General features: G+C 35.0%; 1 protein-coding gene across 1 annotated transcript; it reads left to right on the forward strand.

Annotated features, from left to right (window-relative positions):
* Nucleotides 1–1540: 1540 nt before the first annotated feature.
* Nucleotides 1541–5128, forward strand: LOC134848341 (endonuclease III-like protein 1). The gene has a single exon (XM_063865744.1). The coding sequence runs from the start codon at nt 1922–1924 to the stop codon at nt 2711–2713; it is 792 nt and encodes a 263-aa protein (XP_063721814.1). The 5' UTR covers nt 1541–1921; the 3' UTR covers nt 2714–5128.
* The last annotated feature ends 8862 nt before the right edge of the window (nt 5129–13990 follow it).

The following is a 13990-nucleotide window of genomic DNA, read 5'->3' on the forward strand; positions in this document are numbered from 1 at the left end:
CATCTCTCATTGAATCATACTGAAACTGGTTTTTAATCCTTGAAAATCAATGCACAGTATTGTAAAAATTCAAATTATTATGCTTTACATTTTCACTTTTTCGAAAGCAGGAGCGGGAATTTATTGGAAATGTTATAGCCTGTCTGAGAATTAGTAGACAGAGACTCAATGTCCGGCCGAACTAAAAAATGTACTGAAACAGTGCAGCGACTATCTAGACGAGCTATTAAGAAATTAGAACCAGTTTCTTCTATCAACAATTATGATCTAATTCGATGAGTTGGTTTCGATAACTATGATATATTTGATGTACATGTTAACTATGAAACTCTAAAACTAAGTAAGTAATCTTATGAAACTAAACTAGTGATTATGAAACTCTAAAAAAGCTTGTGCAAATGTTGGTTTTCTCCAGCTTCATTCCCTTACATCCGACTCTCTTTATTTTCTATCTACATTATTCTGTACTCTTCCATATCTAGTAAATTCCTCGGATTTTGACTGAATAATGTGATGAAGGGAGGCCTGACAGAAATCTTGGTTACTATGATGCTTTCGACCTTCTGATTATTTAAAAAAAACCTTAATTTGGTGATAAACTCAATATGGATTAGTAGTATTCATGGCGATTAAACGATAGCTTCAGTTAAGGAATAGACATTTGTCTTCTTGGAACAAATCAGTTCAGTTCATTCAGATCATATAGGCGATTTTTGTCTCTTTTGATCAGCTCGTTTTGTTGGTGATTTGTGATACATGTGGAGCAGTATCATAAGAAGATGTATCTGATGTAAATGTAGTAAATGACTTTATGCTGATGAATTCCATAGTCAATAGTTTCATGTATTTTGTCATAACGAGATTTGTTATTTTCTTTCGGCTGCTGACTTTTGCTTCATCGTCGAAAATTGTTCCTGATTTTTTGGTTTTCTGTAAAGCAGAGTGGATCTTAAAAGGATCGAAAAGGTACAACAATCCTGGTATCTAAGCGATTGGGATATAAAGAACAACTAAAAAGATTGTCGCTTCTACCCTTGTCACTTTACCACGAAATGCACTCTGATTTTTTTTATTGAAATAATCAAACGCAGATTCAACATCGAGTGGAAACCGTTTGTCGAAATAAGCGAAACACCGCAAAATACACGAGCTAGCGAGTTGAAAGTATATAAAACAAAATTAATGACAAAAATAAAACAAGATAGAGATTTCTATTCTTGAGGAGTTTTCCTTGCAAATGCTATTGGTCAAAAAATAGGCCTAAATTTAGACGAAATAAATCATCCAAAAAGCAAAAAAGCAGAATTATATAACAGTTATTTCGAATCGGAATTTAATCTCGAAGCTGTCAAAAGCTGTAGAAACCAACACAAACTCAAATGATCTTTGGCAAAACTTAATATCCGTTGGGCGTTTGCCCTTATTTCTGTTTTAGAATTATTATTATTATTATTAAGTAGAGTTCTTATACATTTATATTGTTTTCAATGAGATTCTTCGTTAAGCTTATCATTTTTTTGGTCCATTTAAATGCAGATGTGTGCATGTTTTTCGAGTCTAAGTGGACTTCCCGACCAGACTATTTGCTTACGTTATCTCCACAGCTAATTAATCATATAAAAATCTCTCAAATACGATAAAAAACAATTCTTTTGGGTCACCACCTGAGAAGAATCAGTAGCCAAAGCGATTCTACCCATATCAACAGGCTCAAATCTTCTTGTGGTCGTGGTCAGTCAGCCTCCATTAGACATACTGAAGACGTACACAGATGATCTCGTTCACTTGACCTTCAACTCTAGAAAACACCAGCTGCGGCTTGAAGAGTGTGACCCACGCATTTCAATGTGAAAAGACTAGACTAGACTATAAACTTCAAAAAATAGGCGGTTGGTTGCGGCTTATTGAATTTGCCCTGATCATGAAAAGGGCTAGAAAATTGTCGCCTGTAAGTGCCTCCGAACACAATTTCGTAGTTAAAAATAGATGCAGCGTCAAAGACAAGATTATTGAGCCAGTTGAAAGAGCGTGGACGCCAAGTAACTGGCAGGATCTATATAGTGGAATTTCTAGAATGAGATCAGCAGTTGCAGCGCCTGTGGATACAATGGGCTGTGACATTATTAGAAGCGTAGATTACGATGAAAAAACCAATCGATACCACGTTTTGGTCTCTCTCATGCTGTCCAGTCAAACAAAAGATGAAGTTAACAATGCAGCAATGGAACGATTGCTGCAGCACGGTCTTACTCCTACCAGAGTTAGCAGTACCAATGAAGATGAATTGGGAAGTTTAATCAAGCCTGTCAGTTTTTGGCGAACGAAAGCGAAGCATATCAAGCAGGCCACTGAGATATGCTGCAGTCAGTACAATTCTGACATTCCTCCTGACTTAGAGGGATTACTTGCTCTCCCCGGTGTAGGCCCTAAGATGGCCTATCTTGCCATGAGCTGTGCATGGAAGAAGATAGTGGGAATAGGAGTAGATGTGCATGTTCACAGAATTAGCAATAGACTGCAATGGGTGCCGAAACCTACCAAAACTCCAGAGCAAACGCGACTAGAGCTGGAAAGTTGGCTTCCACAACAATACTGGGGCGAGGTCAACCATATGTTGGTCGGTTTCGGACAAACTGTTTGTCTACCAAAGAAGCCCAAATGCAGTGAATGTGCAATAAACAACCTATGTCCATCTGCTTTTAAAACTAAATGAAAGAACTCAAGAGCGCATCAAACCTTTGTTTGCGCGAATCAAATTTCTGTTGTTATGTATAAATGAAATCGTACATTCATTACCCTTGCGATTACCTGGAGTATTATAACGGGTAAAGAGTATTTCAACGATTTCAAAAACTCAATAAATTCCACAAAAGTTTTGGCAATGCTATTCCTTGTTGTCACGGGCGGCCATTTTTTTAAAGTTTGATTAACGCTTTGACCGCACAGGAAGGCGGATGTAGACTCAGCTTTGTCTTGATAATCGAAAATGGGATATGGAAGTTCTGGGTTAGTCATAAAATTTTGAAACAATACTTCTGCAGTCAAAATTTTTTCTTGGCACACGTTTAAAAAGTCCTTATATTGTTGGTCTGTTAAAAGGCCACAATCTTGCAAGGGTTGAAAAGTTTACTCAAGTCGACGTTTCAAAATCTGTTGGAGCGCAAAATCTGTTTTCCTATCTTCGCTGTATTCCTAAATACGGTAAAATTTTTGTTTCACAATTTACCTAGCTCAATTTGAAATTCTGAACCCTATAGTGGGGTGCTGTCAATGTGCACTCCGAGGTTGCAAATCTGGCGTCCGAGTTTGACTGCTCAAATCCTTTTGGTTTTCGAAATAAGGCTTTTTTATGATTTAAATTTTTTTGTTAAACAAAATTAACATATAAAAAACTAGCCGAACTTGAAAATCTCAAGCCTAAAGTAGGATGCTGTCTGGGTGCACTCAGAGGTTGCAAATCGTGGTCCAAGTATGACTGCTTTAATTCATTTGATTTTAAAGTTTTTTCTTTTTTAAAAGTTATATATGAAACAAACTAACCGAACATGAAATTCTCGACTGTATAATGGGGCGCTGTGAGGCTACATTCAGAGGTTGCAAATCGGGTGGCCAAGTGTAACTGCCCAAAACCCTCTGGTTTTCGAGATATTGCGTTTTTTTTGTTTTTCCAATATATTTTTTTCAACAAACGAATAAAAAAAAAGAATTCGAACTTGAAATTCTCAACCCTATGGTAGGATGCTGTCACATTACACTCAGAGGTTGCAAATATGGCGTCCAAGTATGACTGCTCTAATTCATTTGGTTTTCGAGATAGGGCGTTTTTTTATGATTTTTTTAAAAATAAAATAATAAAAAAACTAACCGAACTCGAAATTCTCAACCCTGGGTGGTCTCAGGGAACACTCAGAAGTTGCAAATCTGGCTTCCAAATATCTCTGCTCAAATCTTTTTCGTTCTCCAGATATGGCGTTTATTATGATTTTTTAAAATGTTTTGCAAAAAAGTTGAATATAAAAAAAATATCCGAACTTGCATTTCTCAGCCTTACGGCGGGGTATTGTCAAATACTTTTCAGCGTCCTTATCCGGCCTCCAATTATGACTGCTCTAATTCTTTTGGTTCCCGAGATTTGGCGATTTTTTCCATTTTTTTTAAAAAAACTTGACTGAAAAAACCGATATTGAAATTCTCAAACATAATGGTGAGGTTTTGTCAGGGGACACTGTCAGGGTACAAATCTAGCCACTTTTAAAAAGAACTAATAGAAAGTAAAATTTTCAACCCTATGGTGAGATGCTGTCAGGGTACATTATAGGGTAACAAATCTCCCTCTAATTTCATGTGCTCAAATGATTTTGGTTTTCGAGATATGGCGTGTTTTTTAAAATAGGAACCCCTGATGATGAGCCCAGTTTATCTTCACGGTTAGATTAAATGTCGCTGTTTTGGTACATGGTTTCGGAAGCTCTTTTTACGTTTAAAGATCTATTTGAAGCAACGTAGGTTCTAAGTTTCTAAACCATTATTACTACCGTTTCTTTTAGTTTTTTTTTAAGAATAATTATGACCAGAATGTTAATGTATCAACTTAAATTAGACCACTATATTTTCAGAAGAGACGGTGTGATAGCATGTCCCGTCATCTTGCTGTACATCGACAACAGCAGTATCCTTAAGTTTTTACTGCATATTATGCGATAGCAAGCTCAAAATTGAAATAATTCAATGGATAGTTAATACTCGGCGGCAAAGTAGAAACCGCAAGAGCCGATGTATTTTTTTGTGCATGAAAGCAATTGCTAGTAAGGTTCGTCCGAAGTATCGGAATGTATCGTTCAAGAAATGCTTAGGAACTATCGTAAAAGATGTAACTCAAGGATACCACCATCCTAAGGGGTCAATTAGTGTAGAAAATTGAAGCCTTAGTGGTCGTGATTCGGATTCCATCAAAAAATACAACTTTGTCCCAGTTTCGACAAAATTAGTCTGAAATTTTCAGTTTTCAGACCAAATGACAATAAGTGGCTGAATTCTCATTTCCAGTGCAATTTTTTACATTGTTTTAGCTTTTATAACAATTCACTCTTGCAGGTGTTAAGTGTCAATGATTGTAGTTTGTGTTGATAACCCGAAAATACATCGTGTTGATTTATATCCGTTTTGTTTCGATCATTTGAAAAATGGGGAGGAACTTTGTATTTGGGTGTGTTGTAGTTTTTTTGTGTTGCACGCTAAATCAGGTGCCATAATTAATCATCGGAATGGGTCGAGTGATGAATCATAATGAAGCCCATCCAGTCGTGATTCCAACGACATGAAAATGTTTTGAACAAATTTTCTCTGTGTCGAGAAGAACCGGTGTAAAATTTTTGATTTTTGGTCTTGTTTTGAGCGAATAAGATGAGCGAGGAAGCTTCTTTGTTTTTCAACCAAATATTTTACCACAATTAATCATCCAATTGCTTTGAGTGATATTTCATATTATAGCCCTTTCAATCCTGATTTGAACAACATTGAAATTTTGCGAAAATTTGTCCCAGTTTCAGTCAATTTCGAGTTTCAGTCAATTTTGAGCGATTAAAGCAAACGAGCAGGCTTATCAAAGAAGGATAAGCCATGAAACTTAGGTAAAAATAGTTTTGAAGTTTTTAGCGCCATTTTTGATTAAAAAATTTCGATACCAGACAATTTCGAGTTTCGATACTAGACAATTTCGATGCTGGACAATTTCTAGTTCCAGCCAATTTCGAGCGTTTAAAGCAAACGAGCAGGCTTATCAAAGAAGGATCAGCCATAAAACTTAATAAAAATATTTTTGAAGTTTTAAGCGCCATTTGTGAATAAAAAAAGTTTCAAAAACTCAAAACAATGTTTTTTTAGCCATTTTTTGACAAAATCTGATATGCCTACGTTTCTGTGGCTGTCGAATATATCTATATTTCAAGTTTTTAAATCCTTTGATCACACCACGAAAAAAAAACATTTATTAAGAAAAACATTTAAAAAAATTGGATGTAATTTTGGAAGTATATGGTCAGAAAATTCTGTGCTATTTGCACAGCAACCGGCTATTCTTGTTTTTTTTTATAGAAAACATTAAGAGCCTAATTTTATTTTTTTTTGTGTTCGGTTGCTAATTTATTACTTTTACTTTGGTTAGCCTTGAATGGATTTTTAATCGTCGACCTCAAGTCGTAGTCTACTAACAATCATTATAACGGCTGGTGAAAGCCATATAAGGTTTGTGGAACAAGACTGATGAAACAGTACTGGGAATTTTTCACCTCCACCTTTTGGACTAATACATCAAGTACTTAGCAAGTTTTATGTATTTTTACTATGCTATGCTCTATGCTATTTTTCTTGCTATGCTCTATATTCTTCCATATTGATATGGGTTGGGTACTGCGTCTTTTGGTTCGCACACAACGAGTGTTAGAGTCGAGAATCCGCAATGGTTCCTGAGAAGGCGATTCCAAGTTGAACTTGCAAGCACACATTTACAAACGCCTCCGATCTCTCAAGAGGCGCAGAGTGAACAGAAAATCAGTGTTTTTGATCAGAAGAAGTTCAGGACGGGCTTGAAATTCCTCGTATTACTACTTATTGTCCGAAATCTAACCAAACCCAGGCATCAGTGATCAAAAATGCTAACCATGTTATGTTCTGCTCTGCCGCTCACAATACTGCTGCGGTTGGATCCATTTGAAATGCAGCGGCTTCATTTTAACAACACCACAGACACTCCTACTGCACAAACTCTTACTACTACAAACTATTACACAAAGACGCCTACGCACCGGTCACTCTACACCCAACACCGCTCATCGACTGACCACCTACTCAATCTCCCACTCACACTAGACCGCCAACATCACAATCACATGCAACCCATTTCCCGGTCCACATCTCAATGTAAGACGCTCCACATTAACCAGAATCCCGGTCCAAAAGACCACAAACCGTCACTAAAGAACTTCCCTTCACCAAACCGCTACACTCAATACTCAAAACAATCAATTTCCTTACTCGAAATCCGCGAGAAACGGTCCACATAACTCTATCATCCCCATGACTTTCCTAACAGTTTTAGTTTGTTGGAATGGAATTGCAACGGCATCGGTGGTAAGGCACCTGATCTTGCCCTCTGCGTAGAAACAATCAAGATCCTTAGCAACAGCAAAATTCCCTTTCTTGTTAACAATAATTTTGTCTGCAACGACCTCGAAAAACGTTTGAGGACTCCTATATGCAATAGCCAAAGCTACTCCCTGCGAAACCGCACTCCCAACTCCAATTAGAATCTCAGAAATTAAACACCATCACTGAAGATGGAGAAATCTCCTTGACTAACTTCTACATAATTCCTCGATACTCATGCCCCAAGGCTAACAAGGAGGTTTATACCACCTAATACTTGACTCAAAAGGACTAGTATTCGGCGATGCCATGCCAACGCTCACAGTTCCCTCTGGAATTACAGAATTCCCGAAGACGATAGAGGACTACTGAAATCGGACGAAAGAACGGCTACCTATATCGCTCTCAACTCGGAAGAACAAACCCGCTCACTCAATTCACAAGAAACTTCCTCCCATTCTGTCTCCTTCGAATCACAGACTATTGCCCTATTTTTTTTTAATTCTTCCGAACATGTGAAAGATGGAGAGGAACTTAGTATTTGGGTGTGCTGTAGTTTTTTGTTTTAACTTGAGAAATTTGAAACCGGTTTGGAATTTTTGTTCTAATTTCGAACTAATATGGTGTGAGCGTGTAGGCTTATAATATTTTATTTAAATTTTGCTTTAAGCCGTGAAAACTAAATTGTACTCAAATAAAAGTAGTTTTTCATGTTTTATAGTGTCTTTTGTTACAAAGGTTAAAAATTCCAATTTTTTTTTTTGTTTTTTAGTCAATTTCCTTCAAAAACTGTTTTCCGAATGGACTTTTTTACTATGATTCTCAAATATGCCTAAGTTCTTTTTTTCGTTCACATCTTTTTATCACACGATGCAGAAAAAAAACGCCACTAATTTGAAAAGAAGTTTTATGTATTTTTCTATGCGTGTGGTCGGAAGATTCTGTGCTGCTTGCAGTTACAGGCTCTCCTTCTTATTAAGATTTTGGTGGCTTTTACACAAGGAGTTTCCTCCTCGAGTATATGTCAGAGCTTATTCAGTTTCTGATAATGTTTCTACAGTTGTTTCTTGTACAGTCTTAATGAGCACGCCATGTTCAGGTCAATTTTTCTTGATGACATCTTTTGCAAGTTTCCCAGAGCCATTTTAATGAGCGGTGTTTGAAGTCAACAATGCATCTAGTGTCAACAGAAAGTAAGTTTGCCCATCTGGTGGTGCGAAACCATAAGTATGTTCACATTTCTTGTTTTTGGGTCTTTCGCACTGAAACATATCGGAGGCAGCAGAACGGGTTAAGTAAGATAGAAGGTACAAAAAAATATTGCGCTAAATTAGCATCAAAATAAATGATAAGAGGTTTAGAAAAAGTAATCAAATATTAACGGAAAGTAATAGGTTAAAGGAAGAACATTGAAGAGTATCAGTGCTTGACGATAATTTAGATCTGGACAAGTCCAGCAGAAAAGTCTCTTCTGTACTGATTCGAGCATTCTCATGCATTCTTCATTCAGCTCCACACAAGAAGCGTAAGTCATAATCGGAAGCGCCATTTTTTTATATTTAACTTGATATAAGCAGGAATATTAGGAGAATTTCGTTTCACCTTAAACATAACCTTTTTCGCTTTGGTTATTACCTTTTCGATATGAGGTTTCCGCGACAGATTTCCATTACTGCAGATAAAAGGTGTGAATCAATACGTGTGAAGTTCTGATTTCTGAAAGACATAGTAACGTTTTTCTGTATTAAATGAGGTGCGATTATAAATAGTACATGAAAATACATAATTTAAATTTTTTTGGAACATCATTGTCAATAGTAAAGTTCAAAAATTTTGCGTCATCTGCGTTTCGTTTACCACTGCTTCACTGGTTGTGTAAATTTCAAGCATATCATTGACGAACTAGATAAACGAGAGCAGCAGGTATAGTGGCTTCTTGAGGTACCCCACTTCCTGCAAGAAAACAAAGTGATAATGAATTATTAATTTTTTACTCTCTGAGGGCGATAATGTAGATATGATTCAATTAGGGTAAGAAGTTATCCTCGAGTTCCATAGAAATAAAGTTTTCTTACTAGAAGATCATGGTCCACTCTGTAAAACGCTTTCTTAAATCGGTATATCACATCAACTGATTTCTTCTGCTCAATATCTTGGTATATAAGATCTAGATGTTTGAAAAGCTGTAAGATACAAGAGCGTCTTCTTCGAAACCTCTATTGTGCGTTATCAAAATAAGGATATAGGTGATAATAAAAAGCTAAGAAAAACAATACTCAAATGTTTTGAAGCCAAGTTAATGAGCGAGACTGGCCGGTAGTTGGAGACTGATTCTGTACTACCTTTCTTATGTATAGGGACAACTATGGATTGCTTCCAGCTTTCTGGATTTGTTGAGCCTTGGCTAAATTTTCTTAAATATTTGGCCGAGAGAATGCGACTGTGAATGTGCACAGTTCTTGAATTATCGCAGAAAGATCATCCGGGGAGATCGAATTATTTTTAATATAAAAGAAAAAATAGTTATCCATTTGCAATATTGGAGATCAGCCAAGTTTCTTTTATACACAGCACTTTATAATAATTCGATTACACTAAATGGACAGAAGTTTTCTCCTCTGGTCATTCAGTAGACACAAAGATAGTTACTTCTGCTGATAGTGTTGTTTTGGCTCTAGTAATAGTCACTGAACTTGTGTTTTCTCGTTATTGCAGTAAAGTTCAAGATATCGAATTCTGAGATTTGCTGGATTTTCTCTGATTTTTTTCAAGTTCGCGCCTTTTGATAAGTAATTTACGTTCTTTTTCCTGTTCGCTTTTGCTCAGTGACTAAGCAACAAATACGCGGTAACGTGGTCCTGGTAATGCCCAGTGTAAGGAAGGATTCTTGCAAAATTAATATTTGGAGTCATCTTTTTATTGGTAGATTTCTGAGCTGGATATCGGTTAACCTTAATTCTCGCCTTTTCAAGGTATTTTTTGGTCGATAAAATCTAAGAATGATTCAACTCTGAAGAGTTTTTCGAAAATCTTAATCAACCTCGCAGGCCCTCCCCAAAAATGAAAACATGAATGACAAAATTTTTGCTGATATCATCATGTTTCTAGTGCAGGTAATTGAGTTCATCAGTATTTTGCATTCTATCGTTAATTTTTATAGTGTTTTTTTGTCAAAATTTTGTTTTCATTTTTTGTAGCCGTTGCTGATTGCCGAACTAGCGTATTTTTTAATGTGCCCATGAATTAGAATGTCTGAAGTGCTTTTAAATCAAACTAAGAAAAGAGTTTTTCGTTTTGAAATGTCATTTAGAGTTGATATTCGCTAATTTTTGGAAATATTTTGCTAAATTACTCTGGTTCATCATACTTGATTTTTAAAAACAAGTCTTTATTGTGAGTTTTTGTTTTTTTGACACTTTTAATATTTTCACATTCGTTTTCTAATATTTTCTTATTTCTCTAATCTTGATTGCGTTTTTGTTTCTTTCTGCTTTGTTTTTTGATTTTTTTCCGGAATATTTATATTTGAATCAATCGAAAGTTATCTTCCAAATTTTATTTGATTGAATTAAAAACATTTTTACGCTTGCGATTAGCAAGCGTTAATAAATCGGAATATTTTTTTAAATTATTTTTGTTAACAACTAGTTAAACGAAGTCAGTTGAATCAATTATGCTGACATGCTCAATTTCATGAAAATACATATTTAATTACCGGTTACTAATCAAAATTTTGTATGAATGTAGTTCTGCTGATGAGTTTTCGGCTTCATGGTTGTCGACTTAAGTTCTGTGGGTTTAATTTTCAATTTATCTAGTTACTGTTTGATAAAAAACAGGTATTTTTAAATTGTACGGAATCGGGTTTTTCATTTTTTTTTTGAGATTCCCCTCTTCTCCGTGTATATCCTAAATGCTTGTCAGGAAGCTCAAGTTCTGTAAAGTTTTTGAGTTTGATACACATAAAAGTTCCTCTATGAGGAGAAATATTGCTCTCAGTGGGTGGGGGGGGGGGGGGAGGGGAGATCGAATTATTTTTAATATAAAAGAAAAAATAGTTATCCATTTGCAATATTGGAGATCAGCCAAGTTTCTTTTATACACAGCACTTTATAATAATTCGATTACACTAAATGGACAGAAGTTTTCTCCTCTGGTCATTCAGTAGACACAAAGATAGTTACTTCTGCTGATAGTGTTGTTTTGGCTCTAGTAATAGTCACTGAACTTGTGTTTTCTCGTTATTGCAGTAAAGTTCAAGATATCGAATTCTGAGATTTGCTGGATTTTCTCTGATTTTTTTCAAGTTCGCGCCTTTTGATAAGTAATTTACGTTCTTTTTCCTGTTCGCTTTTGCTCAGTGACTAAGCAACAAATACGCGGTAACGTGGTCCTGGTAATGCCCAGTGTAAGGAAGGATTCTTGCAAAATTAATATTTGGAGTCATCTTTTTATTGGTAGATTTCTGAGCTGGATATCGGTTAACCTTAATTCTCGCCTTTTCAAGGTATTTTTTGGTCGATAAAATCTAAGAATGATTCAACTCTGAAGAGTTTTTCGAAAATCTTAATCAACCTCGCAGGCCCTCCCCAAAAATGAAAACATGAATGACAAAATTTTTGCTGATATCATCATGTTTCTAGTGCAGGTAATTGAGTTCATCAGTATTTTGCATTCTATCGTTAATTTTTATAGTGTTTTTTTTGTCAAAATTTTGTTTTCATTTTTTGTAGCCGTTGCTGATTGCCGAACTAGCGTATTTTTTAATGTGCCCATGAATTAGAATGTCTGAAGTGCTTTTAAATCAAACTAAGAAAAGAGTTTTTCGTTTTGAAATGTCATTTAGAGTTGATATTCGCTAATTTTTGGAAATATTTTGCTAAATTACTCTGGTTCATCATACTTGATTTTTAAAAACAAGTCTTTATTGTGAGTTTTTGTTTTTTTGACACTTTTAATATTTTCACATTCGTTTTCTAATATTTTCTTATTTCTCTAATCTTGATTGCGTTTTTGTTTCTTTCTGCTTTGTTTTTTGATTTTTTTCCGGAATATTTATATTTGAATCAATCGAAAGTTATCTTCCAAATTTTATTTGATTGAATTAAAAACATTTTTACGCTTGCGATTAGCAAGCGTTAATAAATCGGAATATATTTTTAAATTATTTTTGTTAACAACTAGTTAAACGAAGTCAGTTGAATCAATTATGCTGACATGCTCAATTTCATGAAAATACATATTTAATTACCGGTTACTAATCAAAATTTTGTATGAATGTAGTTCTGCTGATGAGTTTTCGGCTTCATGGTTGTCGACTTAAGTTCTGTGGGTTTAATTTTCAATTTATCTAGTTACTGTTTGATAAAAAACAGGTATTTTTAAATTGTACGGAATCGGGTTTTTCATTTTTTTTTTGAGATTCCCCTCTTCCCCGTGTATATCCTAAATGCTTGTCAGGAAGCTCAAGTTCTGTAAAGTTTTTGAGTTTGATACACATAAAAGTTCCTCTATGAGGAGAAATATTGCTCTCAGTGGGTGGGGGGGGGGGGGGGGTGGGGGGGGAGGGGAGATCGAATTATTTTTAATATAAAAGAAAAAATAGTTATCCATTTGCAATATTGGAGATCAGCCAAGTTTCTTTTATACACAGCACTTTATAATAATTCGATTACACTGAATGGACAGAAGTTTTCTCCTCTGGTCATTCAGTAGACACAAAGATAGTTACTTCTGCTGATAGTGTTGTTTTGGCTCTAGTAATAGTCACTGAACTTGTGTTTTCTCGTTATTGCAGTAAAGTTCAAGATATCGAATTCTGAGATTTGCTGGATTTTCTCTGATTTTTTTCAAGTTCGCGCCTTTTGATAAGTAATTTACGTTCTTTTTCCTGTTCGCTTTTGCTCAGTGACTAAGCAACAAATACGCGGTAACGTGGTCCTGGTAATGCCCAGTGTAAGGAAGGATTCTTGCTAAATTAATATTTGGAGTCATCTTTTTATTGGTAGATTTCTGAGCTGGATATCGGTTAACCTTAATTCTCGCCTTTTCAAGGTATTTTTTGGTCGATAAAATCTAAGAATGATTCAACTCTGAAGAGTTTTTCGAAAATCTTAATCAACCTCGCAGGCCCTCCCCAAAAATGAAAACATGAATGACAAAATTTTTGCTGATATCATCATGTTTCTAGTGCAGGTAATTGAGTTCATCAGTATTTTGCAATCTATCGTTAATTTTTATAGTGTTTTTTTTGTCAAAATTTTGTTTTCATTTTTTGTAGCCGTTGCTGATTGCCGAAGTAGCGTATTTTTTAATGTGCCCATGAATTAGAATGTCTGAAGTGCTTTTAAATCAAACTAAGAAAAGAGTTTTTCGTTTTGAAATGTCATTTAGAGTTGATATTCGCTAATTTTTGGAATTATTTTGCTAAATTACTCTGGTTCATCATACTTGATTTTTAAAAACAAGTCTTTATTTTGAGTTTTTGTTTTTTTGACACTTTTAATATTTTCACATTCGTTTTCTAATATTTTCTTATTTCTCTAATCTTGATTGCGTTTTTGTTTCTTTCTGCTTTGTTTTTTGATTTTTTTCCGGAATATTTATATTTGAATCAATCGAAAGTTATCTTCCAAATTTTATTTGATTGAATTAAAAACATTTTTACGCTTGCGATTAGCAAACGTTAATAAATCGGAATATTTTTTTAAATTATTTTTGTTAACAACTAGTTTAACGAAGTCAGTTGAATCAATTATGCTGACATGCTCAATTTCATGAAAATACATATTTAATTACCGGTTACTAATCAAAATTTTGTATGAATGTAGTTCTGCTGATGAGTTTT

The sequence above is a fragment of the Symsagittifera roscoffensis genome, chromosome 6 (genome assembly GCF_963678635.1).
Source record: "Symsagittifera roscoffensis chromosome 6, txSymRosc1.1, whole genome shotgun sequence".
NCBI lineage: Eukaryota > Metazoa > Xenacoelomorpha > Acoela > Convolutidae > Symsagittifera > Symsagittifera roscoffensis.

Excerpts from the sequence above, each read along its gene's own strand:
- LOC134848341 (XM_063865744.1), top strand. The coding sequence starts at position 1,922 with ATGAAAAGGGCTAGAAAATTGTCGCCTGTAAGTGCCTCCGAACACAAT.